A 23,855-nucleotide genomic window follows, 5' to 3' on the forward strand; every position below is an offset into this window, starting at 1 on the left:
ATTTAGCAGAGACACACCAATCTATAATGAAGTACCAAGTGAAAATGCAAGAAACAAAAATCCTGAAGCAATTGGAACAATTGACAGAACTGCATCCGGCTACTTCATCAACTTCGATGATTCCTCTGAAAGCCTCAGTGAATCAAAGACACAGCCATCATCAAAATCCTTTAAAGACAAAGCTAAGGAACTTTTGAACCAACTGAAAGAAACATATCTGATTTCTCCATGGATTGAATTTTGGGTGGGTTTTGGTGCATTTATCCTCATACTTTGGCTCATCATGGTATTAACTTTGGGACGCTTCATTGAGGGAAAATATGCTAAAATGGACACAGCAAGTCAGAACATCAACTTGGTCCTCAAACCACACACATCTTCACACGTCGAGAAAAGAGAACTTTCTTCAGCCAACTTCACAGCCAATCCTATACCTGGTGGGGTAGCCTGGGACAACACTGACTATGAAATTTATGGTCCGGTCGAGATCCTGAAATACCCACACCAAATCAAGATCTCCTTGAGTGACTTTGCAAAACCAAACTCATTTGCTGATGATTGGGACTTCGAAAGCATTAATAACATGATGTCTGACTTAGTAATGTCTGCTAAATTTACAAAACATGATTATTTGCAAGGTTCTACAAATTATGATAGTATGTATTGTTATAACCACTATGGTAACCATTTTTTACATAAATCTGCACAACCTAGAAATGTTTTAAATTATAATCAATGGGAACATTGTGCAACACCTCCAAAAGGGAGCTCAAGAACTGTTTACGACAAATATTCATATTTTTCAGGTTTTAACACAAGTAATGCTGAAACATTTTATTTTAAATTGTCAAACAAGACAGGGATGAAAACCATGATAACCAACACAAAGTTGATATATTCAGATTCATTCTTCGAAGAAATGAATACTTTAGGATTTAATTATTGGGACAAAAATGTTGATTTAAAAAGTGTTTGGGGTACAAAAGAATGGCAAGTACAGGGTTTAGAAGCTTTGTTTAGAGCTTGCATGATCCCAGAACAAATGATATTTTTAAATGACACTGTTCAACAAACCACCTGTCTTGGCCTAGCCAAAATCAAAGATTTAAATAAACCGTCTATTCCAAAGCCAACAATGTTTAGCGATAGCTCTAATACGGATGAAGAGATAGACGTAAACCATATATTAAACCAAAACAGAACACATCCTAATTGGAAACAATGGTTGATCTGGCCCACAGATACAAATAACTGTCAAGACAGATTCCTGAATAAAACACAGGGGTTCAAAATGACCAGGCCAGACCCTAGATATCCCCAAAGACATCACCCAGGGATAATAACAACCTACAGTGTGGGCAAATTATGCCTTCAGTGGCTACAAACTTCCACACTGCCTGAAATTAAGCAACACCTAACTTTACTTACTGATGGTGCTGACTTGCGTGATTTCATAATGGGACCACGCAAACAGCGTCAAAAGCGTTTCATAGCAGCCTCTGTATATGCAGCATACAATGAGGCCTGGAAGGTTAATCAAATTGCAACAGCAGAGAGAATACGGGAAATTGACCGTATTAATTTGGAAAAATCACTTTCTGTAGTGGACAATGGGTTAATGACTCTGTCCTCCAGAATTTTTTCTTTGGACAGCATTGTGTCGTCAGCAATCGATATATTATCGCAAGACTTACTGTTATTACAACATGGTCAGTCACAATTGCGTTCTATTGTACAGCTTGGCTGGACGTTACAAAATCTGCGTTCAGGCTATGTGCCTTGGCGTTTAATCAACACAACGTCACTATTCCAAATCTTTAACCTTACTGATAGACAAATCGGTATGGCGCAAAAGGGTGCTGATTATACAATCTTGAGCATTGAAAAACTAGAAAGATTACCAATGACAATGTCAGAACGACCTGTCAGTGAATGGATAATCCACGGAATCATAAATATTCCAATCTCAACCTTCAGGTTTCAATACTGCCAAAAATATATACAGGCTGGCATGTACGAGAAATTGGGAAAGGGGTACCTTAAAACAACTTGGAACCTGCCCTATTCACATGCATGTGTCAGTAATAAAGGACAGAAAGTGTTTCTTAGTGGCAACAATTGTGCTATGTCACTAAGCGGCACGCTTCTGTGTAACGGAATTAGTTTGCATGGAGCCTGTGAAGGGAATTCATACAACCTTTCATGTCACCAGCAAGGCGCACCTGCAACCGAAATAGAACCATTCTTTCAAAGACTCTATAATGGGAGTTACATTCTTATTGTAGACCGCAAATGTTGTAGTCTTATGCCCGGGACTCCTTATCTAGTCACTACGACTGCGAAGGTCAAGTGCTGTGGACGTTCTTTGTTCCCCAGCTCCTTTCCAGACAGGGAGGCAAGGGCATGGCCCAGTTTGAAAATTACTTCTATTCGAATAGATACTTTAAGCAGAATGAAAACAGTGCTTCTTCAGACGCCTACAAGGCTCACGTCATCAAAAGAAACGTATGATCTACAAGTCGCAAGGACGACTGCAGAGATACATACATTATTATCGACTAATTCCCCCGTACATTTCGCGGAAATCCTGAGCGAAATCTTAAATATTTCTGATACCACAGGGGTCTCAAAGGTATTTAAGACAGTATTTTCGATGGCATTAACACCATTTTTTTCGAAAGCCTGAATGATATGATGTTCTCTCCGGAACAGAAATAGAGACTTTTGAGCAAGCTCGCACACGGCGTTCCCTGAATTCGGCCTTCAACTTTAAAAATAAAGTCACATGAACAATTTTTCCCACCAGTTCACGGACAGCAATTTTTTAGCAGCCCCAAATAATTTTTTACTAAATTTTCGGGACACTTATCTTCTGCTTAAAGTAAGAAACTATTCCTAGAGAACTAAGATTTCTATTTTTAGATACTTTATAAACTTTAGTTGCCCGCTGGTATGTTCACAAATATTTTATTATGTGATGAAATGGTCTCGAACTTTCTTTCTGTATAGCCATATTAAGAGCCATTTCATGTGTATTTCTCATATACCAAATAAGCAATAATGTCTACAAATGCGTGTTTACTTTAGCGTTTAATTCATAGCTTAAGTGCATACAATATATATGACTGCAATTTTTCAGTATATTTGAAAATTTCAAAATGCATTTATGTATTTTGGGGTGGTGAGGTATACACTATACTCTATAGTATGTTGTACTATGTTATACTATGCATAGATTAGTAAATATGACCATAGTTAGCGTGGAGTGGGTGTCATGTATTCCTATAGGTTCTGAATCGATCCCCCTATTCCTGACCCTATTCTGGTTAAACTAACTATCAAGTTAACTAACAGTCAGCCCATGAGGCAAGAAAAGCCCCCATGATGCAGATACCGTTATCTGACGCAGTCACACTACGGCACAGGAACGTGTTATCTGATTAGGTCATAACGCTTGAGATCTAATTAGACAAGCGACATTCCTCCAGCCCCTGATAAGGCATACGACGTTCTCATAACAAATCAAACCTATGACAACCTGGAAAATCCGTGCGGCCATTGTTTTGATTTCACAGAGAACTTCAGTAAAAGAATGTGCTAACGAGCAAGTCGTATGACATCTTTATTGACGCATCTATGTCCATCCTTACGTCAATCTCGGCACCTTTAAGGTATAAATATTGCCGATCTTGCCCTATGCAAACGCACGCGTGGTGACGAGACGGAGCAGCCATACTTGCCGAAGCCCAGAAGCAGAGCAGACCCCGCTGGCAGCAGCCCCGCCTTCCTGACGCGCTGAGAGACGCGCTGATATCTCCTACAGAGAGACCCAGCACCGGCGCTTTCGGGCAGCCCTCGCAGGCAGCCTGGAATATCGAGAGCAGAGAAAGAGATACCATTCCTCATTCATCCTAACTTCCAGGTACAGAACTGAATAACCCCTCACAGAGAATTCTTTAGTTATTCACTTGGCAAAAACAAACTTAACTTAAACTGTAACTTTCTATTCCCGCCCACGCATTAGACTTAGGTCAGGTACACGGGGTAGGCGTATTTAGAAACACCAGTTGAGTACGTTTAGTCAAATGTATATGTGTATGTAAATATATTTTAATCATTTTAAACATGTGGCTCAGAAACCATATCAATGTTTTTACAGTATTATTTTATACTATTGCTTTTAATGTATGCACTTTACTTAACTATAAGTATTGCAATAATATCGATCCATTTCTCTTGTACGAGAAAAGAGACTGATCAATAAATAACAGCTTTTTATTGAACACGCCCGTCTCTTCCTTTTCTCTACAATCTGATGAGACTAAGAATGCACGTACTGACTGAGTAAAATAATTGCCTTGTGCTCACACGACTCTGGAGATACACTCTTGATTAGGGGAGAGCAAAGTTGTCATGTTCTATGGTTGTCAGAAACTAAATCCCTTCTTGTCTAATCAGGGGAGTTAATTCTTTCCTGAACATTCGAGAAAGTTTCTAGCGAACTCTGAGCTACGCTGGCAAACCCAAAACTTAAGTCTAGTATCGACAGTAGTAGACCTAGTTAACGTCTGGCCTAGGCCTTTACTGCTGTAGGTATTATTCCAATGCGCAGAGCCTATTGGGAAGATAGGAACTACACTACATAGGTATTCCTAAATTCCTTATCTAGAACATCTCAAAAGAACAATTGCATAATATAGATTATCAGGGACATGTAGATACCTCCCTTTTAATAACTGTGCACCAAGTGCACTACGCACTACACAGGCTAATAATCAAAATGTGGAAACTTGTCTTATAATAGCATTGAGTCAGTTAACCAGTCCATCACTACCATGACGGTTAGACTGGAAAACATCGAGTTAGGCCTAAAAAAAATCTTTAAAGAACAGTCTAGTCATACAAAAGGGAATTATACATAATATAGGGGTTCCTAGTACATTACTGCAATTTGGAAGTGTGAACCTAAACAATACACCTACAATAATAAAAGGGCTGACTGGTGAAAGGAATATGGAAAAGGGAAATGGGACTAGGTCACAGCTAAAATCCCCAAACGCTAGGCACTATGCGACATTGGTCAGGGGAGAAGTGACAAAAGAAAAATCTATAGGAAGAAGAAGAAATTACTTGGGTGATAGTCAAGCATGTGACACAATACCAAGAGTATGGATGATACACAAAAAGTCAAAATAGTTTTCAAATTTAACTCTACCGCTGGCCGCTAAACCATATACGGTAATCTCCGCTAATGTTCCAGTTCCTTTCTTCAGGGAAAAATGAAACCTTGTTTCCTTTATGGTACAAAGCCATACACTACTTAGGAAACCGAACAAAACTGACTAATGTAATATAGAAATTAGGTCACCATGTACAAGAGTCACAGATCTATAATTTTATCCTTACGTCCAATCAGGATACATAAATGTAGGGCTGCCTGTTCCTTAAGGGGAGGGGCAGTACGTGACTAACAGCATGTGACACACTTTGATTCTGTATATCTCTTTTTTTATTTTCCTTTAAATACCATTAAAGCCAAATTTGACATACACTGATGAAGTGTTGTCTGTCTTTCTGTGAAATTTAGTGTCAAAGCAAATCTACCCAACTGTTTGCACGATACACATCGTCATGTATATCCCTTCACAACACAGGTAAACTTGTAATAGTATCAAAAACAACAACATAAAACAAAAAACATGCAAAAAAAACGCACAAAACGGACATGTCAAGCCATCAGATATACTTGCTGTATATCAAGCACAAAAAAAAAATAGACAAGACAATAGCATATGTAAATGAGCGGCGACGCACACACTTCAAGTCCTTTACTTTATGCACTGTGAACCTGCAGCCCAAAACTCAATATTTGGGCTTGCTTAATTTGTCAGGTTTAAAATCCTCACCCTCCTTTTGACAGCAAAACACCATTTAGTGGACATTCGGCTGTCAAATACAACCCACTATGTCTCTACTGACACACAGGACCCGCAGGAACAATTCATGATAGGACCAAATACACAAACATAAAAAAAAAAACACATGAACATTTCTTCCCAAAGGCTACGCAAAAACACATCCCTTTTTAACCAACCAAACGCACGTGTCTTGTCAGCCTTAAAATCACCCAGAACAATCCATGAATGATCTGTGGGCAGAAGCAAAAATAAAATACACAACACACAAAAGAGAGACATTTCTCATAACAAACAGACATCAATTATAACTTTTAATCAGAAGACAAAACATAATACACATTAACAGACACAAAAATACATTTCCATTACTTAACTGTTACCATCTTGTCAGTCACCTTGCAACATGAAGCCCTTTTATCTTTCCAAAAGTAAAATTCTTTCACTGACAATCAATGTTAGCCTTGCGCCACAATTCGTTCTCACTTAGGCATGTAGCCTTCAAAATTTCAATAAAAAGCTTCATCTTTTTTTCTGTCTAAAACTTAATGCAATGCTTCATTTTCGGTCAAATAAAAGCAACTAGCAGACATTATTTTTTAGAGCAGAAATACAAATGTATCAGTTCTGCAGAGCATTTAGCATGATATTGGAACTTCAAAGAAACCCTTTTTTATATTGTCCCTTTGGAAGTTCTTTAATTTTATTGATGTTCTTATGGAGAAACCAGAAACCCCCCTCTTTTAGAGGCCCTTTTAGCAAGGTCATTCTGCATTCCACAGAGACAAGGCCCTAATTTAAAAGGTCACAAATGTCAACATGACAGCCTCCTTCCATTGTTTACAGGGAAACTAAAGATAGCATCTCAGCGGCTTGAGCCAGCTCTGCAGCTTCTCCTAGCCCCCACCCTCTGCTCATTCTGAGGCTGCCAAAGACGAAAGGCCTTCCTAATTCCTCCTAACCTGCAATAATAGACTCTATTTTGAAAAATATTTTCTCTTTTTCAGGCGCTAAAAATTATCTCCATTTTCAGATTATTAAACAACATTTACTGTGAATAATTCACAGAACCTAATAACACACATACCAGTTTTTAGAACAAATGCTTATTGCAATGGTACTCATTTCATCAACCTTAAATGGATCTCACTGGGTCATTTAAAAGCAAACCCCAAATGGGGACAGTCTGCAAATTTGTATTGTACCTAAATGTATGCATTTACTGAAGCCTAAAACACTTTAAAGCTATCATAAATGGCAAGAATGCTGTTTTAAATGGTCTATTTTACCCAAATTCGATTTTGATGTTTGGGGCACTTAAAAATAAATATCCTATACTTGTGATACATATTAATCATCCTCAGAATGTTATTTACAAATTACAGAGATAGGACATTAGACATATCCCATGTAAATCCTTAGAAAAATGAGTTTTTTACGCCTGCGCTAGGTAAAATTCCATATGCTAATGTCCTCATTATACAGGACAGTACAACTTAAATTAAATTATAATGCTATAAGGTCATAGTATGAGCATTAAGCTTCATGAATAGTAAAAAACGAATTTGGTAGCACTTATTTTTAATAATTATTTTTCATAATTAATAATTATTTTTAATAAACCCAATCATTTTTGCTAATTTCACATATAAAAGCAAGCTGCAACCCTTGCCTATCATTTTAAACGCATTCATTTATAAGCCTAAGCACAGAAGCCTAACTTGAAACATGACAAAATTTGAAAGTGTTTGCCTGTTAATTTCTAATACAATGTATGTAAGTAAAATGCTATAAGTTTGTTTTTCTACAGAAACACACCATTTTCGTTTTTGAGGCTTTTTTCATTCCTAGTGAATGTGAATTTTAATTTTATGTTTTTAAGCATTTAGACATTTTGCTTAATAGACTGAAAACATCAAGAAAAACCATGAACAGACATTGAGCTCATTTCAGACATAAACAGAAAGGGGTGAAACACTCAGGACACACAATACGGTGAGCTTTTAGCCATGCATTTCATAAATAGCGCCATCGCAATTTACCTACAGTAGTTGCACTAATGGGAAAACCACATAGACATTTAAACACACATTTAACCCACAACTCAATACTCAGGACAGAAACCAAGGACAGTCCACAGACTGTACTTAAACCAAACCATTTGCAAATACTAGTTGTAAGTCATATTTACAAGAAGCGCTTCTCAATAGTGTTCCAAAAGACTGCAAAAACAGCCCAACAGACTGATGTACATCCAAGAAGCGAAAATACACTCAATTCACTAGCTTTGGCTAGCAGAACACCAAAAAATCGCTCTGCATATTTTCATTCATAACATTGCGCAGAACAAAGGATCCTTGTATGTATTATGTCCATATTTTAATTCCCTGGGGATACAAAATCACCAAGGAAGGAATATGTTTGTAAATCTAAACCTATTTAGATATTTCCCGCTAGGGGGGCCGGCTAATTTACTTCACATCACACTATGGTACCTTCCCAAAAAGCAACACATTTTTCCATGTGAGCTTGAGAACAGGCATGCCAAAAAATACTGCGGAATACGAAAGTATTATAGTCAAAGTGGTGCTTAAGGTACTTTTCGTACGTGCACCGTTCAACTAAACCAAATGGAGAAATATCTCCTCATTGCCTGCCTACACAAATTGCAATTCGCATATACAAACCTATACAAATCCAAAAGTTGTCCAACGCAAATTCCAAAGTTCCAAAGTTACAGTCCTAAATTTGCTAATACCAGGCATCTTATAGCTCACTAATCTAGCTTCAAACTTCAAGGGGTTATCTCTACCAATACACTCGCAAATATACGAGCCCCTCTGCTTTGGTTATTGCAGCAACCAAATCAAAACCAAGAAACCAACCCCTCGGCTTTGGTAATTGCAACAATCAAATCAAAACCAAGAAATCAAACAAAGTCGTGGGAGCGACCCACTTGTACTTCTTATTCTTACTAATCAAGAGGTTATCCAAATTCTAACTGTCAAGTTCTACATGACCTAACGGTCTTTTTTAGAATACTCACGCCAAAAAGGTTCTCAGTCAGGAGTGACATCATGTGGAGGATCAAAATCAGGAAGATCAGAAATATACTGGGCTGCAGAAACAGAGAATCTCCAGAATTCCTGTGCACAGAGTAGTAGAGTCCCGTCCTGTTCTCCTCAGTAGATTTCAGTCTTCTGATAAGATCACTCCCACAGAAAGTCACTTCTCTGATGAAGCCCACGTTGGCCGCGTCATTTGAAGAAATTAAATCTTCATTCTCAGGGAATACTTACTAATAAAAAAAAGAACTTGGAACAGAAGCTGAAAATATGAAAAGACATCTTTATTAAATTTAATAAGTGAGGCCACGTCACACAGAAGCCGTAGCAACTGAATGAGGTAGTCTGAGGAATACAGAAAACAGAGGCCTTTTATATGTTTAGGGTTACAAACTTCAGCAAACAAGTAAGGGGCAGTCCTAGCTTTTGCAAGCATGCAAAAAATGCCTAACATGGACATGCAAGGTCTGCCAAACGACAAACCCATTTTACAGTTGTCCGGCCCATAATCAATCATTGAACAAACCCAACATTCTTCCTTAGACAAGCCGGACAAACCCATAATAAAAGGACCACAACCCATATCATAAACAGACCATAAAAGAAGGAACAGAAAGCAGTATAAGGGGTGTGTGTGTGCATACCAAACTCTACAATGTCCTGTGCTTTGATCCTCAATCTTGATCAGCTAAAGGGCAGGAACTGGTTTAACAAGGTCAGCTTCAGGCAGCAGGGTCAGTTCACTCAGGTCAAACAGGAGTCAGCATGAACTCAAGCTAAGGTCTACATGTCCTTAAAAGACTAGTTTCAGCCACAATCATGGCCTATGTGAGGGCAACCACAAAATGGCTGCCGTACACAAAATGGAACCCATGGGTTAAGAATCACAGAACCTCATCTTACGCTATGCTCTCCAATGCCCCCAGCAGTGCCCCCAGCATTTCGAAATCTATTGGGCACCTTGTATCCAACTTCATTCCCTCTTTCCTCCTCCAGCCTTTCATTGCTGTCTTTATGTAGTGGGATGCAATTGGGTTGTGCCCTGTTTCCAACTTTGCATGGTGCGCTACGGCTGCCAGGTGGGCTTGTGCCCAAGACCTAGACCTCTTGTCCTCGTAAGCCCATCCAATAAATTGCTCCGCCGCCCTGTGCATGTCTCCCGGGTTAGCAAGGAATTGTATGCCCCCTACTCTCATCACTGTCGCTACATATTTATTGTACCGTTGCGCTGCGCCGGGGGTTAGCGCGTGTGCGATCAGTTCTGAGAAAGGTCTACCCTGCCAGTTTCCACAGCTGCGGCGGGAAGGGGGTCATGTCTGCGTCTGCCCTGGGCGCCAATTCCCTGAATTTTCTCATCTTGGCTCTGGATAGGGCGTCTGCTATTTTGTTTTCCACCCCTGGCGCGTGCCTTGCTCGCAGATCTATGTTGCCTTCCAGCTGCAAGGTACCCAGACGTCGCATTAGTCTCAGTGTGTCCGGGCACATGGCCGACCTCCTGTTAACTGCCTGCACCATGCCCTTATTGTCAGACCATAGGGTCAATTTCATGTTCCGGAGCTCCTCCTTCCAAATTACCAGAGGTACTACAATTGGGAAGAGTTCCAAGAATGTTATATTGCCCGTTACGCTTTGCCTGTGCCAGCTGCTGAGCCACTGGCCCGCGCACCACTTGTCCCTCAAGATCGCTCCAAACCCTGTGCACCCTGACGCATCGGTGTAGAGCTCGATCAGCTTGCAGGTCAGCCAGCCTTCCCTCCAGATTAGCACCCCATTAAAGTCTGCTAGAAAGGTGTCCCACATCCCGAGGTCCCTTTTCACTTCCGCCCCCAGCCGGACGTGGTGGTGCTTGTGGGTGAGGCCGTGCGTGAGTTGTGTCAATCGCCGAGCGAACCCTCTGCCTGCTGGTATGAACCTGGTTACGAAACACAACTTCCCAATGAGCTGCTGTATCTTCCTCACCCGCATAGGCTTTTTATCTCTTGTCTAAAGTCCTCTACTTTCTCGGGGGGGGGGAGCCTAGATGTCCCAGAGACTGAGTCCAGCTTGATCCCCAGGAACGTGATTTTGGTCATTGGTCCCTCCGTCTTGTCTTCGGACAAGGGGATCCCTAGCTCTCCTGCTAGCTTAATGAATGCCCCCAGGCTGTCTTTGCACTCGGGGGACTCCGCTGGGCCGGTAAACAAGAAATTATCTAGGTAATGTAGCTTTCCGCCTGCCGGGTGGCTGTCATGTAACACCAATTCAATGAATGTGCTGAATAACTCGAAGTATGTGCATGACACTGAACATCCCATTGGCATTGCCTTGTCATGATAGTATTGTCCCTCCCACTGGAAACCTGTCGGGGTGGACTCGGAGTAGGCGAAATGCTGATTCAATGCCTACATTTGCCATGAGCGTTCCGCTGCCTGTCGCCCTTTTCAGGTCTATCGCATCCTCGATCGTGGAGTAGCTCACCGAGCACACCTACGACTCAATCCCATCGTTAACTGACAACCCATCCGGGAATGACAAGTGGTGGATCAGTCTAAATTGCCCTAACTCCTTTTTTGGTACCACCCCCAGTGGTGAAATTATCAACTCCTCGCTTTCTGTGGCTGGGAGGGGGCCCTCGATCCTGCCCAACTGCCTCTCCTTCTCTATCTTTTTGGCTACCACCCCCGGGCCGGGTGCTGCATCGCTGACTTCAAATTCCTCTCGCAGCTGGGGGCAGGGGGGCTCTGAATGGGATGGGAAACCCTCTCTTAAGTCCGTTTACCAATATTTCCGCATCTGTCATATTATGGTATCTGTTGGCTAGCACGCGTAATCTTTGCGTGTTGATGGGGGACCATGCTAGCGGGGTGTTCCCCTGTCGCGCTCCACCCTCCCTGGCCTCTCTGCCTGCCTCATTGCTTCTTTTTCTCCCTTTTATCGCGCTTTGGGTAATCTTTGCGCTTACAGCTTGCCACCGGGTGCCCTCCCCGCATGCTGAACCTATGTGCTGGAATTTACATGCTGCCCCATATGTACATTCGTTGGCCTCAAATTTCCAGCATATTGCGTGTGTTCCTTTCCCTGGGCTGAAGTGTTTGTGCCTTTGAAAAGGCCTTCCTTTCCCCCTTTGAAAGGATCCACGAAAGGGGTGCTCTCCCCCCCCCCATGTCCTAGCTTCTTTCGCTACCATCATTTTATGGATGAAACCGGAAAAGTCCTCTTCATTCCATTCCATTTCCGGGTGTGTTCGCATTTTTAGCCTGAAGCCCTTATCGTATTTTAGCCATGCCTCGCCCTGGAACTGCCTTTGCGCGTTGTGAATGTTCACCTCGTAAAGCCATAGATCGGCTGCGCAGCGCGGGAATTTCTCGACTATGATGCATGCCATTATTCTGAATGCATCTAACCAATTGGCGAATGTCCGTTCCTTGCGCTCCCTTCTCCTTTCCTTCCTATCTTGTCACATGTCGTCAAGTCTAGCCCTTCTAACTGTACTTCCAGTAGCGAGAAGATATCTATGAACTCCTTTCGCCATATTCTCTCTTTTACTGCTAAGGGTATGAGGCTAGCCAGGCCGGTGGCTCTGGTGGTCATGGATGCGGGGCCTGGTGAAGGTCTCGCGTAGGCCTCAGGTATGTCTACAGCAGTGAGAGGTCTGCCCAGGAGCTGGACGTTCCCCCACGCCACCGTGGGTGACCCCACCCCCCCCTCTGTAGCTGCTGTGGTCTTCTCCCCTATCCGGTGCTGCCGCACCGTACCTGGGTTGATCAGGTACCAAGGTGCCCTTGTGGCCTCCACTCCCTGCGGGGTTGTAGCTCCCTCTGCCCGCAAGGGCCCCTGCCCTGTGCTTGTCTGCGCCCCCGCCGACACTGCGTTCTGTACCCCCAACCCCTTTAATAACAGCAGCCCCATGGTCCTGCAACATTCCTGAATAACTGCGCTAATATGCTCACCGCTGGTTGGTGTCTCATTGTTTCCCTTGTCCGGTCCCGCCGCCGCCGTGCTGGCTGCAGGTGGCTCGATACCTGTTTCGTTGTCTTTGTGGTCTTTGCCGCCTCCGCGAGCGTCGCTGACACCCTCCTACTCCTCTTAGCCGCTGGTGGCGTGCTTGCGTTGCGCCTTATCTCGCTCGTCCCCTCTTCTTGGTTGCGATCGATATGCTCCTGCAACCATTCGTCCCCATGCACCTCTGAGGCAGGGCGTATTCTCCTCAGCAGGTCATTCAGGTCGTCCTAGCCTAGCCTTGTCGCGTGCCCCCTTTTTTGGCCATCCTTCCTGGGCGGGGTGCCGCTGCTGCTGCTGAGCGCTGCCTGTGTGGCTGGGCGGGGTGCTGCCGCCAATGTCCCTGCACCAAACTTGTCCGCTGTGGCTTGTGTTGGCGGGGGGCTGCCGCTGTGATTGTGCACCAAAACAAAGCCCAAAAGCCAAAACCTCCTGTTGCACCAATGCTTGTTGTCTTTGCCTTTCAGCTTGTAGCCCTCTTCTTCCACTAGAGGGCGCCCGACGTTGCTTCAAACGAGTTCCCCCGGGCCAGAGGGCCACTCCTCTCCTGCTTGCTGGTGCTGCTGGTCGGGCCCCGCGCGTTGCAGCAGGTATCCTAGCCCCTTCGACTGCCACAAGGTAGGATGTGGAGGGAAGGGAAGGGGGGTGGTTGCGCTGCCTCGGCGCCACCGAAAAAAGGCCCCTTGCTACCTGGCTCTCAGGCAGTCCTGCACACGCAGGTGGGCTCCGGTCATGTCAGGTGTTGTGTCCTCGCTTCCCGTACTTACCGGGTGGGCTCCGGTTGCGACGGGCGACTTTCTGTCGGGTACGCGCCCCCCCCCCCGGGTGGGCTCCGGCGGGCGGCTGGTTGGGGCGCACCGGGTGGGCTCCAGTCGCGTTCTTGCCGTACTCAGGGCGCCGCAGGGTAGGCTCCCGCCAGACGCTTCTTGTGGGAGTTGTTAGGGCACCCAGTGGGCTCTGGTCGCTCTACCGAGGGGACTCCGTGCGCCGTGTGGTAGGCTCCTGACAGACGCTCCACCACGCGGTGTCCGCTTCTTCCCACAGGCTGGGACGCACCGGGTGGGCTCCGGTCTTGCAGCCCTCATTGCACCGCGGGGTAGGCTCCCGCCAGACGCTTTGTACGGTAGTTGGTGGGCACCGGGTGGGCTCCGGTCGGTCTACCAAGGGGGCTCAGTGCGCCTGCCCCCCCATTGGCTGCGATGCGAAGGGGGGGTGACGGACACCTTTGGGGGCTTCCCCTGCCTCTTGTTGGGGCGACCCCGTTTTTGCGCCAAATTGGCATCTCCTGCGCCGCCACTGCCCCCGCCTAACTGAACTGGGGGCTCCCCGCGGGTTATGGCGATGGCTCTTGAGCCCCCTTCGGTGGCCCGCCTCTGCGAAAATAGCCCATTAGAGGCCACTCTTGCACCACAAATTTAGAAAGGCGACCAGTCCCGTCTCAGGGCTGCCAGTAGGGTGAGGGCAATTACTCTGATGTGGGCGGACATACTCAAATGTTCCCAAACTTCCTGTAGTTCGTTCAGGGATGCCCAGTCTGGGGACTCTAGGGGAGGAAGACTTCTCTACCACTTTTTCTTCAGGATCACAACCAACAGTCCAGACACAACTTTTGCCGTGGTCAGAATAGCTAACTCCAGTCACACACAGAGTTTCCAGACTGATAGGGACTACTTCAAGGATCTACAGGGACAGGTAGAAGTGGGAGGGAGAAAGGGGAATCCCTAAACATCAGATGTTGTGTGCATTGCTCCACTAAAAAAATGGTATGCTAACAGGTGTACGCTCACTATGGCTTCCCCACTTACGATTAAAAGAAATTGCTCAACTACAGATGTTATTTGTTTTATAACCTATCTAGGTTGATGTCAAATCACAAAGAAAATGTAATATCTGCACTCCATCAGGTGACAATGGAAACCCCATTCAATTAACAGGTGATCCAACTTATCTGTATTGTCTTATCACTTTTAAAAAAGCCCACACTCACTGATTCTCTAATGAAGAGGTCAAAAGGCCTGGGAAATGACAAGGCATATGGAAATGATCCAAAACAAAAGAACCTGTTTCCAGTGCCAAAAGAGGGGATGACGGAGCTCCGAGTCGCCTTGAGCAGGCCTTCCAAAGAAGAAGCTGGATTAATGAAGAGTCTTCTTTAATCTTTAATTCAGGGTCCAACTCTGGATTAAAGTAAAGTTGGAAAACATTCTTGATCTCTTCGTAAAATGGAATTCATAAGTAGCTCTACTTTCTACCTCTGGGATCATGTAAAGAATCTGGGGATTATGATTAAAGCAGGAGCAGTCCTAAGGATACACCCATACACCAATCCAGGAGAAACACATTTGCTCCTGTCACTTCAGGGCGTGGCCTTCTGCTGAAAATCTGGGAAGCTGAGTGCTCAGCCTGGGCAGAAAGAGGCCCACAAGACATTTTACCAAAGAACCACCAAACTCCCCAAAATCTCTGAGTCCAGTCTTTAGTGACTAACATCAACCAGATATTCTACGTTTCAATCAGCCGTCACTTTGGCTAGACCTAGAAGGCACCCTGCCTCAAGGGCAATCCGTCGAATGCCAGAAGTCCTTCACTAATTCTGATAGGATCTTTTACAATGTGCCCACAGGTGGTTGATGGAACCAATGAAAAATCGTCCATTGTCAGACAGATCCCACACCGGTCCCTTTTGCTTGCCAGACATTTCACTGAAAAGGAACCTGCAAACAGTAGTGATAAATGATGTGGTCTTGCACCTTCAAACGACAACTTCCTTTCAGTAGAAACAAAACTTCGTTGACCTGCTGGCATTCGTTCTGTAATCATATTGTATCTCTGCTTGCTCAATGTTTAGCTAAAGAACAATCTCTGTGAAATATATTCCCTGAAAAAGATGCCAAATATTCGACCACTGCAGCACTCTATAGTACAAAGGTCCTAAGAGAAGGCCACAAATATGGGCTGATTACAGACCCACTAAGCTTGAGCATTTCTTCAGGGAGATACACTTGAGACTCATGACAACTTTAAGTCTTTCATTTTTCTGTGAAACCTTTAAATAGGTTGGCAAATTGTGTCAATCACAGGATCCCCTCTAAAACCCAAGAGACTAGTTTGGCGACATAAGGTCTTAAGGTCTACATGGCATTTCGCAACTCATGAAAAAAACACAATTTTATGAGAATTCCAAATCAGTATACACACACAATGAATTATATTAGCAGGTGTTTATTGTACTCTATTTGGTTGGGGAGATTTCCCTGTCTGGTTTTGCACTCCTGCCCCGAATAGCTCAAATGTAATTTTCAACAGTACCCACCTTTTCTTAGTACTTAAGTGTGCATGGCAGTCATGTCACCTTGCTGAGGCCTTTGTTGTGTGAAAGGTTCTTACAGAGCATGGCTCTGTGGTCTAGATACCCACACCAAGCATGCTTTGCTAGGGCTCGAGAGTGAGTGAGTGGTGTGTGCACAGGGAGTATATATGGTGAGGTAGTGAAACTCCTTGTTGAATGCAAGTGTGGGACCGACATTAGTGGGATCCATTTTGGATTACCAATGGTAAAGCATGGTTTAGAAGTTAGGTTGAGGAACAGACTCCTCAGACTGGGAAAGTATATTGCTGGTATTCCCAAGCTTTTTTCAAATGTTTTACAGCTTTAGATATAGTTTTATTTGTCCGTCATGCCAGTAACACAATAATCCAACAATTAGCTCATGCACTTGATGCTATACCTTGATCATTTTTTACCCATTCAACATCTGCACCATATTAGGTATACATGTTGGTTGTATGTTCATATATATCACCTTCAGTTTGAAATCGCATTTAGGTCCTGGTCACATGTAAATAGTACTTTCTATTAAGAACTTTACTTTTTCTTACTACTTTTTCTCCTAAATCTTCAAAGATTAATTTCTCCATGTCTCCTCATTGGATTTTGAGTCATTTTGATGATTTAATTGTTTTTAATTTTTATAAATTGGAGTGGGATTTTTATTGCTTGGGTTTTTGTTTTGACTTTTTAACTCTTTTGTTACTTCTAAATGCTTTACATTTTTCTTTAAGTTAAACCTTTATGCTTTGTGCCATAGTTATTGGGGTTTGAGCTCAGGTTTAAGGTATTGAAATATTTACCTGTACCCAACAGGTTAGAAACTTTATTACTAGTGGTGGGCAACCATGCCTCCAATTAATAACTCACTTTTTAAATTACAAATGTTTTTATTGAACCACACAATGCAAAACATATGTATCAAAACAAACAACTATTGAACCAGCCATATGATTGCAAACACTGCAACTCCATTTTCATTAGCTACACTTACACACAACAATCAACCTTACCAATAATAATTCTATGTAGTAAGTCTATATGATGGGAGTTATGAGATCTAAGTTTCAGCATTGGAAAGTCCATAAGATCTAAATCATTAAAGTCCCTTTTTATGAAAGATTACATCATACACAACCAGAACAAAACTTCCCCTTTACCCCCCCCCACTCCCCCAAGTCCTGTGTCAAAGTTCACCTCTTTTGAACCATACCGACAAAAAGGAGAAAAGGGAAAATAAAGAAAGACAGATTCACAGGAGGGATATACCAGGTATCAAACTTCTTAGAACATAACTCGGGTGAATTCAGCTATAGGAGTGTCCACCTGACCTAAATCGGAAGGGGAATCGAAATATCTGTTGGAGCCTACCGTGCTGTGAGCAGAATCCCCAGTCCTCAGAAGGCAAGAAAGGGAGGCATAAGCTAAGGGCAGAATCTGGCCTAACCCTCCTTAGAATTTACTTAAAACAGTGCAATCACCCCCGACACTGGTGCCAGGGACCTCACATTTTTTCCAAGACAAGCAGACGGTCCTCAAGTTTATAAACAAAGGTTGATCCGTGATTAGCACAGTGTTTCTTTGCTGCTGCACTTTAACTATTTGTAACTGTGGTTGTCTTAACCTGAACTTGTTTTTATGTTTTTTACACAAAACTAAAGTCTAAAATATTTAATTGTTTACGTGTTGTTGCTGCTAGTTCGGGGGTAGTGGTTTTTCGATTGAGGAAGGGAGAAAAAGAATCTTCTAGGTCGGACTACTAGATAAGCCATTTTTGGGTTAGTCCGTACTCTAGTCGTCACTGGGGCTCAAGCTTAAATGTAGGCACGCTGCGCGGATGCACGCAGCGAGCGCAGCACTGGTTTTAAGATTTATAGGAAGTATCTTCAAGGGGGGAGGGAAGGTGGACTGGCAGTCATCGTGAAAGAGCAATGGGGATGTCAATGTCCAGAGATTAATGATCTGATGGGAGCAGAAGCCTTTGGATTTTGCATTACCCTATCACATCAGCACTCAGTAGCAGGAGTTTTAGTCTATAGGGCACCGGGACCGGCTGGCTCCTTTTTAAAATTATTAGATAAAGCCATTACACACCTAGCCATAAGATACTCAGATTTTTTGTTTCTAGGTGATTTCAATTTACACCTAGACAAATTAAACATAAACAACAGTGAGGCTATGGAATTTAAAGAGACCATGAATCTGCTCAGCTTGAGCCTTTATTGGTGAAATCAGCACACCAAGGAGGCCACATATTGGACTAAGTTTGCTCTAATGTGGCATTACAAATGGAAGACCCACAACCACTGATTAGGTCATACCATTATTTGATTAGATTTGCCTGGCAGCTCTCAGCAAAACTTGATCAGCTATCAAGCGGGTTTACCCATAATGTGAATGCCATTAACAAGATAGATCCTCTAGAATTCACAAAGTTATTAAAACATAACATTACGGTCCTATCAGACACTCTGGAGGATGATGTATTCAAATACAATAACTGGATTAGAAATGCTACAGAGGAGTTGGCTCCTGCCCTCCAGAGCAGAGCTCACAGAACCACACCTTCCAATCCCTTTTTTCAGCCGCCCCTATAACAGAAAAAAAGCATTGTAAGGCACTGAAACGTAAATGGAGAAGGGAATATAACTCAGCGGACAAAGTGCCTTTTAAAAAAGCACAAAAGGAATATTATGTGGCCGTAACTAAAGCGAAACAAGCTTACTTTGAGGAGCAAATTGGAAAGGCCGGTAATAGCTCAAAAGAGATCTCATTAGTTAAGAGCTTTACGACTACATCGCCCTGCACCTACTCCCAAGCAGCATCAGTTGAATGGTGTGAAAAGCTTGCAAGCTCTTTCTCTACCAAGATCTTAAGCATTCAGGCTAGCCTCTCAGCAGGCAGGACACCGCTTGTAGACAGAGGGCCAATTTCACAAAGTAAGGAGATTACTAAGAGTAGTATAAAGCTGAGCTCCTTCGAAACTATTTTCTGGAGTGTTCGTTTAGGGCCCTAAAAACTTTAAAGTCAGGTTTCCGTAGAAACCCATGGCCCCCTTAACATTTAGTTGCCAGGACAGGCATCATTAACCAAGTGGTCAATGAGATTCTCAATACCTCAATAAGGACAGCTACCATCCCTAGCGTATGGAAACAGGAAATGATTTTGCCACTCATGAAAAAGCCAGCAGCAGATTCAGCTTTCCCGGCTAATTATAGGCGTATCTCCTTACTACCTGCCCTCTTCAAAATCTTAGGGAAGCAGGTGAAAAGACAATTGTCGAACTTCTTGGAAGTGAACAAGCTACTACACTCAAGTCAATAAGGCTCTAGAGCACAACACAGAAACAGCACTGGTAGAGGTATTGGGACATATGAGAGGTACCCTGGACATGGGGGTGGTAGCTACTGATGTTAGACCTGTCAGCAGCTTTCAACACAATCCTACATGAACTCCTTCTAGATTGTCTTTAGGATATTGGAGTGCCAGGGCAAGTTCAGAACTGGCTGAAATCTTTTTTAGAACACAGAAGCCAACAGGTCTGGATTCCCCTATGTCTGCAAGCCCCCAAGAAGTAAATAAAGAGGTTCCCCATGGTATGGCTCTGAGCCCCACGCTGTCTAATATATACCAGACCCCATTGGCCCAGTTAGCAGAAGAATTTGGAGCGAAAGGGATCTCCTATTTGGATGATACACAGTTGCTGTTATCACAGGACAAGGGAACAGTGCTGAAGGACTCTCTTATATACATTTGACTTACTGCAGTCTTTCATTGACTAGCAAAGGTGCAATTGAAATGCAATGAGGAGAAAACTGAAATTCTCTTCTTTGGGGTGTTCCAGCCAAAGTTCTGGCAAACTTTCTGGCCAGGCGACGCCCCCTCCCCAGTCCTCAATAAGATTTGTTAAAAAACATGGGGATTACTTTTGATAATGGACTCTCTTTCACTCCCCAAATTAAAAGGTTGGCAGGGACCTGTTTTGGTATCATGAGATCCCTTAAGAAATTTCTGCCTCTCCTATGATTCCATTCAAAGACAACAGTTATTCAGGCATTAATTACATCCCATATAGACTATGGCAATGCTCTATATTTAGTCCTTCCTGAAAACATAATGGAGAAACTCCAGGTGACCCAGAATGCGGCGGCTCGACTTTTGCTCAGTATTCCAAGGCGGACTTATATCAGTTCACACCTTCAGGATCTCCAATGGTTGGCCATCAAGAAGAGAGTTAAATTCAAGGCCTTGATTCTGGTACACACAGCCCTCTATTATACAGGACCAATCTACCTTAGAATCAGATTCAGCTTCTACAACTCTCCACAACAGCTAAGATCCACCAATGAATATCTGGCAACCACTCATAGGATCTAGCAACAGAGAGCAGGAGATAGATCGCTAACCTTTTTGGGCGTGTCTGCATGGAATAAGCATCCAGTGGAATTACTGAAAATCTGGTTCTTCGAGCAGGTCTAACTCTTCTTCACTGACTGCTCAGTTAGAACTGCGCCGAGACACTCCTTGGAGTAGTTGTGCACAATATAAATAGCATATCATATCAGATCATAAATGGTGCGTTCATAGGATGCCATAAGGAACATTTCCCAGAGACATAAATACACTGTGGGGAGAATGACAATAACTCGGTTTCTTATTGTTCTCTGCTAACAGATACTCAATTGTACTAAAATGAAATATGCATGTTCCAATATTTAGATCAGGATAGTTTAGCACCTCTTCTTTCACTATATTTTCCCCATGCACAGCTGCTAAATGTGCACTTGTTAGCTGTAACACATCAGCCAGTCCCTGCTTTTTTGTGCAACAGCACTTTGCATTCTGTTACTAGTTTAACTTACTTCTTAGTTTCACTTACTATTGAGTCCCAATATGCCACGGGGCTGACTAAAATAATAGATCTGCCTGAGGGTGATGCATATGACTTTGAACCACTTGGCGGGTATGTCCCCAGCCACAGGCTAACTCTTCAACACCTCCTCCTGTCTTCCTCTTTTCTGGAGGAAAGTGGGTTCAGAAATGCCCAATTTATGTTACATTATACAGTGCCAGCTCTAACCAATGGTGCTATAAGGCAGCAACCTCAGGGTGCCCCCTAGTGGTGGGGACGATTTACTCCATAAATCTTGAAAACATTGAATTTCTACTTATGCCTGGAACACGGCAAATCATCCCACAAGTCCCTGCTTTTATAGAATTAGAATAGTGCGGCCACAACTTGCTTTGTCCTTTGACTCTCAATGAAATTAATCACGCTGGTGAACTCTACTGCAAGACAAACATACTGTCCCACTATAAGGTTTCTGGGTAAATATTCTACTACTCCACCCTCTTAATGGAAAACATATTTTTCAGTCACTTCTTTCTGCTTGCTTGGACTTCTATGCACACGACTTGGGGCTTTAGCATTTTGTAAACACTTTTAGGCTATTCGGGAATGCACACGAATACTTCAGAGAAACCGTGCCAGGCAGTGGATAGTGAAGCAAAATGGCGGATGTCAACTCAACCTTCTGGTGCCAACGTTTTATTGCTTTGTTTTCTCAAAGACATGCTGTACTGTTTCTTACCATGCCCTTCAGAGTCGGATCTGCTAAGGGAGATCTGTTTCCATGGAAATCTGGCCAAACATGGAAATCAACAGCCAGGAAACCCACGGGCGAATCCTTTTTAATCAGATCCAGGTGACGGTTCAAGTATGTATATATATTTTGGCCACTGCAAGGAAAACAATAAAAAAGAAACGCGTTTTATTCAGCGACACAGCACATTTATGCCTATATGTCAAAGAGATGAAAATAATCTAGAGCCGAGTGCCTGCCATTTAATCCCCACACAACATAATGGTTTAATCCCCTGGCTTGTAGCACAACGGTTTTATGTTACAGTGATATGTCTTAGTTTAAAGTTTTTAATGTTAATACTTTCCGATTTGGAACGGTTGAAAGCACGAAGAACAGCGAATTATGCCTTCCACCCTATTCTTGGAGTGTACTTTCAGGTAACGTAGTGTGCTATGAGCATACATTGGATTTTCAAATACTATGTGGCAGTACAGTTCTTGAAATAGGCTCATATCATATCACTATTAATATTCAGTGTAATGACTATAAATGTGAGGCTAAAAACGATAGAATGCTTAAGCAATGAAAGGCTGCACAGCCGTATTTGTTGTGCCACGACCATGTTCAAAATAATGATATCAGAAAAAGAGACAGTTAATTTAATGTATTCAAATGGGACTTTCTGATGGTATAACTGATAACTTAGGCTCTTAGAACTCCTAACCCTTAAGGGAGAACATGGAAGGCGAGTATTTTTCCAAATTGTCATTATTTTCATATAAATGTGCAGATGTAGAAAGAACTATAGCAGGCATATTTCATCAAACATGTGCATCTCTTTTTAATATCTGTATGATCTGTTGAAAAAGAAACGCATCACAAACCATCTTTAATAATTAAAAGAAATTAAACTTTCCCAAGTTTTTTAGCTATGGTTTGCATGTATTTATTTATTTATTGTATTTCTCGCTGCACGTTCTTTCGGTCACTTAGCGCTGCAGATAAGCTAGGGTCAGGGTGTTGAGATATTGGGGAAAGCAGAGTCAAACTGACATAGTATTCCCATCGGTACGCCGCTGCCCACAGCCCCAAACCCAAATAACACACAGACACTAGTTATTGGAATGAAGAAGCTGTAGGTTTATTTGTTATACAAATAAAAGGTAGGTTATCTTACAGGTGATCCCGTCCGCCCCGCAACCCCTCGTTGCAAGGTACCTGAAGTTTTAGCCAAAGAAACACCAGTGGCCATAGCCCGGTGTTGAACCGGGAGGATAACTGCTCCCACCGGTGGACCTATCATCCACCCGCTCCGCCCTCTGAACAAGGGAGAGTTAACTCACACCTTCCCCAGCCGGGCGGAGCTATATGGCAAGCCCCCGGTTGCTCAGGTTTACAACCGCCCTAAGGACTAACGGGGCGCCGTCGTACCCCAAGTTCCCAAGAAGGACCCCTTGGAGCATGTATGGCTTATGCACGGTGTGCTTTGCACCGGAGGCTTCAGGTCCTGTTCCTGCGCCTTTCCTGTTTTTGGGATCACCCTGTAACTCCTCCACAGCCCTGGGTATGGCGACCGCTGCACCCAGAGCCCCCACCACTTAGCTCCCTGAATCTCCTCTATTTGCAACTTGCTGCTGCCTCTAGCGCGTCCCCCAGGTCCAGCCCGCCGCATTCAACGGATTTCGCATGCAGCAGGCCGAGCCCTACATATAGGTCTAGGTGACAATTCTGACCACCAGAGGCCACAGGAACCCAGATCACTGCTCAATGTGCTTGGGTCCCCCCTCATTGCTTCCAGCAGTCGCCGACTGGTTCTAACCTTTCTACCCGTTTTTTCCTCTACCTGCTCCAGGTGGTGAGAAGGCTATCCCTATCCTGTCGAAACCAAGGTTGGCCATTCCTGAGTACAGGTGTTGCCCAACACTCCTGCATCCATCCATCAATAGGCCAAGGTATGCTCTGACCCCACGTTCCCCTGAGAGTC

At 43.5% G+C, this 23,855-nt stretch overlaps 1 protein-coding gene across 2 annotated transcripts in view; it reads right to left on the minus strand.

Moving 5' to 3' along the window:
• Nucleotides 1-23,855, minus strand: part of FGGY (FGGY carbohydrate kinase domain containing) — a 2,115,431-nt gene that overhangs the window by 412,877 nt on the left and 1,678,699 nt on the right. For both annotated transcript variants that reach the window (XM_078669875.1, XM_078669881.1), the window contains one exon: nt 21,878-22,025. In XM_078669875.1, the coding sequence (XP_078526001.1) occupies nt 21,878-22,025 (148 nt within the window). The remainder of the gene's footprint in view (nt 1-21,877; nt 22,026-23,855) is intronic.

Source organism: Lissotriton helveticus, chromosome 1_2, assembly GCF_964261635.1.
Source record: "Lissotriton helveticus chromosome 1_2, aLisHel1.1, whole genome shotgun sequence".
Lineage (NCBI taxonomy): Eukaryota > Metazoa > Chordata > Amphibia > Caudata > Salamandridae > Lissotriton > Lissotriton helveticus.